This window comes from Diaphorina citri, unplaced genomic scaffold, assembly GCF_000475195.1.
Source record: "Diaphorina citri unplaced genomic scaffold, Diaci psyllid genome assembly version 1.1 scaffold517, whole genome shotgun sequence".
NCBI classification, from domain to species: Eukaryota; Metazoa; Arthropoda; class Insecta; order Hemiptera; family Psyllidae; genus Diaphorina; species Diaphorina citri.
In genome coordinates, this window is record NW_007377951.1 from 166,116 (window position 1) to 168,321 (window position 2,206).

Here is a 2,206-nt window from a genome sequence, read left to right on the forward strand (position 1 = left end):
ACTTGTTTTCTACTATGGGCTATGGGAGTAATTAGAGCAGGGATTCCCAAACTATGGTCCGCGGACCAGTGGTCCGTGAGAAGGTTTCAGGTGGTCCGCGAGTCAACCTTTTGTTTAAAAATAAAATAAATAAGTTTTTTAGGTATTTAGTTATACCTAATGTATTTAAAAAATATAATACATAGGTATGTTTTTTTTAAAAAAAAAATAGTGATAAAGCTCCAACTGGGATTCAAAGCAAGGATGTATGGATTGATGAGCAACGCGCTAACCATTTACGCCACGTATGCCCGGTGTAAGAGGCTGCGAGCTTAGTTGAGTTAGTTGTACAAATCAGGAAAATGGCCCTACGGTTCCTGATGGTATTTAGTACAACATACTTATGTGAGCAGGGATTTTCCATCTTTCCAGTTCTCTTTCCATATCTTCTACACTCTCCTCACACAAGACGATATCGTCCGCGAACATCATACACCAAGGGGCCTTTTTCCTGACATCTTCTGTGAGTACATCCATGATCAAGTCGAACAGGTAGGGACTCAAGGCTGATCCTTGTTGCAGACAAACTTGCACGGGTATCTCTTCTGTCACTCCAACACTGCTTCTTACTTTTGTCACTGCATCCTCGTACATGTCCCTCACGATTCTTACATACTTCTCTGGTGTTCCTTTCGCTCTCATGCATTTCCAGATTTCTTCCCTCGGCACTCGGTCGTACGCCTTTTCCAGATCGATGAATACAAATACTAAAGGTCGTTCTTTTATCTCGGTGGACTTCCATCATCTGTCTTAAGGCGAAGACCGCGTCCGTTGTTCCTCTTCCCGGCATAAAACCAAACTGTTCCTCTGATACTTCTGTTTCTCTTCTCAGTCGTTTATCCACTATTCTCTTGTACAGTTTCATCGTGTGGGACATGAGCTTGATACCACGGTAGTTACTACAGTCTTGGATATCACCTTTCTCTTTATAAATCGGGACTATTATACTTTCTCTTTAATCGTTGGGCATCTTTTCTTCTTCAAAAACTCCTTTCAACATTCTCCATAACAGGTCCACACCATCCTCCCCCAAACTTTTCCATGCTTCAATTGGTATACCATCTGGGCCTTTCCATTTTTCATACTACTCAGGGCTAATTCCACTTCACTCCTCTCTATTTCACGCACTATTCCTTGGTTCGGTTCTCTCTCTTCTACTGCTTCTCTTGGATTCTCTTTATTTAATAAGGTGTTGAAGTACTCTCTCCATCTGGTTTTCACTGCGTTCTCATCTCTCAATACTAAACCATCACCATTTTTAACTTGTCTGATGTGTGTTAGGTCCTTACTCGCTAGGTCTCGTGCTTTGGCTATCCGGTATATTTTCTTCTCTCCTTCTGGTGTCTCGAGTTCCTTATACACTTCGTCTAATTCCTTTACTTTAGCTATCGCCACTGCTTTCGTGGATTCTTTATTCGCTTCTCTATATTCTCTCTTGTCCTCGTCTCTTCCACTCAGATCCCATTTCTTCTTCATGTCCTTTTTCTTTTTAATTGCTACTTTCACTTCATCATTCCACCACCAGGTTTCTTTGTCTTGCGGTCCTCCTTTACCAGATGTTTTTCCCAGAATTTTCTTGCCAACTTGAGTAATGATTTTTGCACTTTTCTTCCATAGATCTTGTTCACTATCCACACTCAGCTTCTGAAGCACATGTCTTTTAAACTCAAGTTTGAGGAGAGGATCTTTACCATTTTGGTGCTAATTTAACACACACAAATCAGAAATGAAGTATAGCGCCGCAGGCTTTTATTATTTATTATTATCATTATTATTATTATTATTATCTACTAATAATAAAAAATGAAAAGGAGAACCAAATAGTAAACATAAACAGAACTTCAAAAACTTATGATTTATCTAACCTTAATACAGCCCCTTGTGTATACAAAGTCTAACCCACCTCATGCACAACCCCGCGAAGCCTCGGGAGCGCGCAGCGCGACCGTATACGCAATTCCGCGTAGCGAACACGCGAAGCCCACCTCCCGAGCACGAAGTGCGAGTCTTAAATATATACAGCCCCTTGTGTAACTGACTCACTGACTCACTCACTCACTCACTCATACTAATTCTAACCCACTTCTAGATGAGCTAACAGGTAGATATGTTTGATTTCTGAATTCAAACTAGGATTACAAATATTATAGCTATTGTAACAAGAGAA

General features: G+C 40.6%; 1 protein-coding gene across 1 annotated transcript; it reads right to left on the minus strand.

The window, feature by feature from the left end:
• Positions 1 to 366: 366 nt before the first annotated feature.
• On the minus strand, positions 367 to 1,740 carry LOC103509649 (the record flags this gene model as incomplete). Its single annotated transcript, XM_008474273.1, has 2 exons — positions 367 to 720; positions 1,099 to 1,740. Coding segments are annotated over 2 exons (996 nt in total), but the record flags the coding sequence as incomplete, so codon positions are not given.
• Between the last annotated feature and the right edge of the window lie 466 nt (positions 1,741 to 2,206).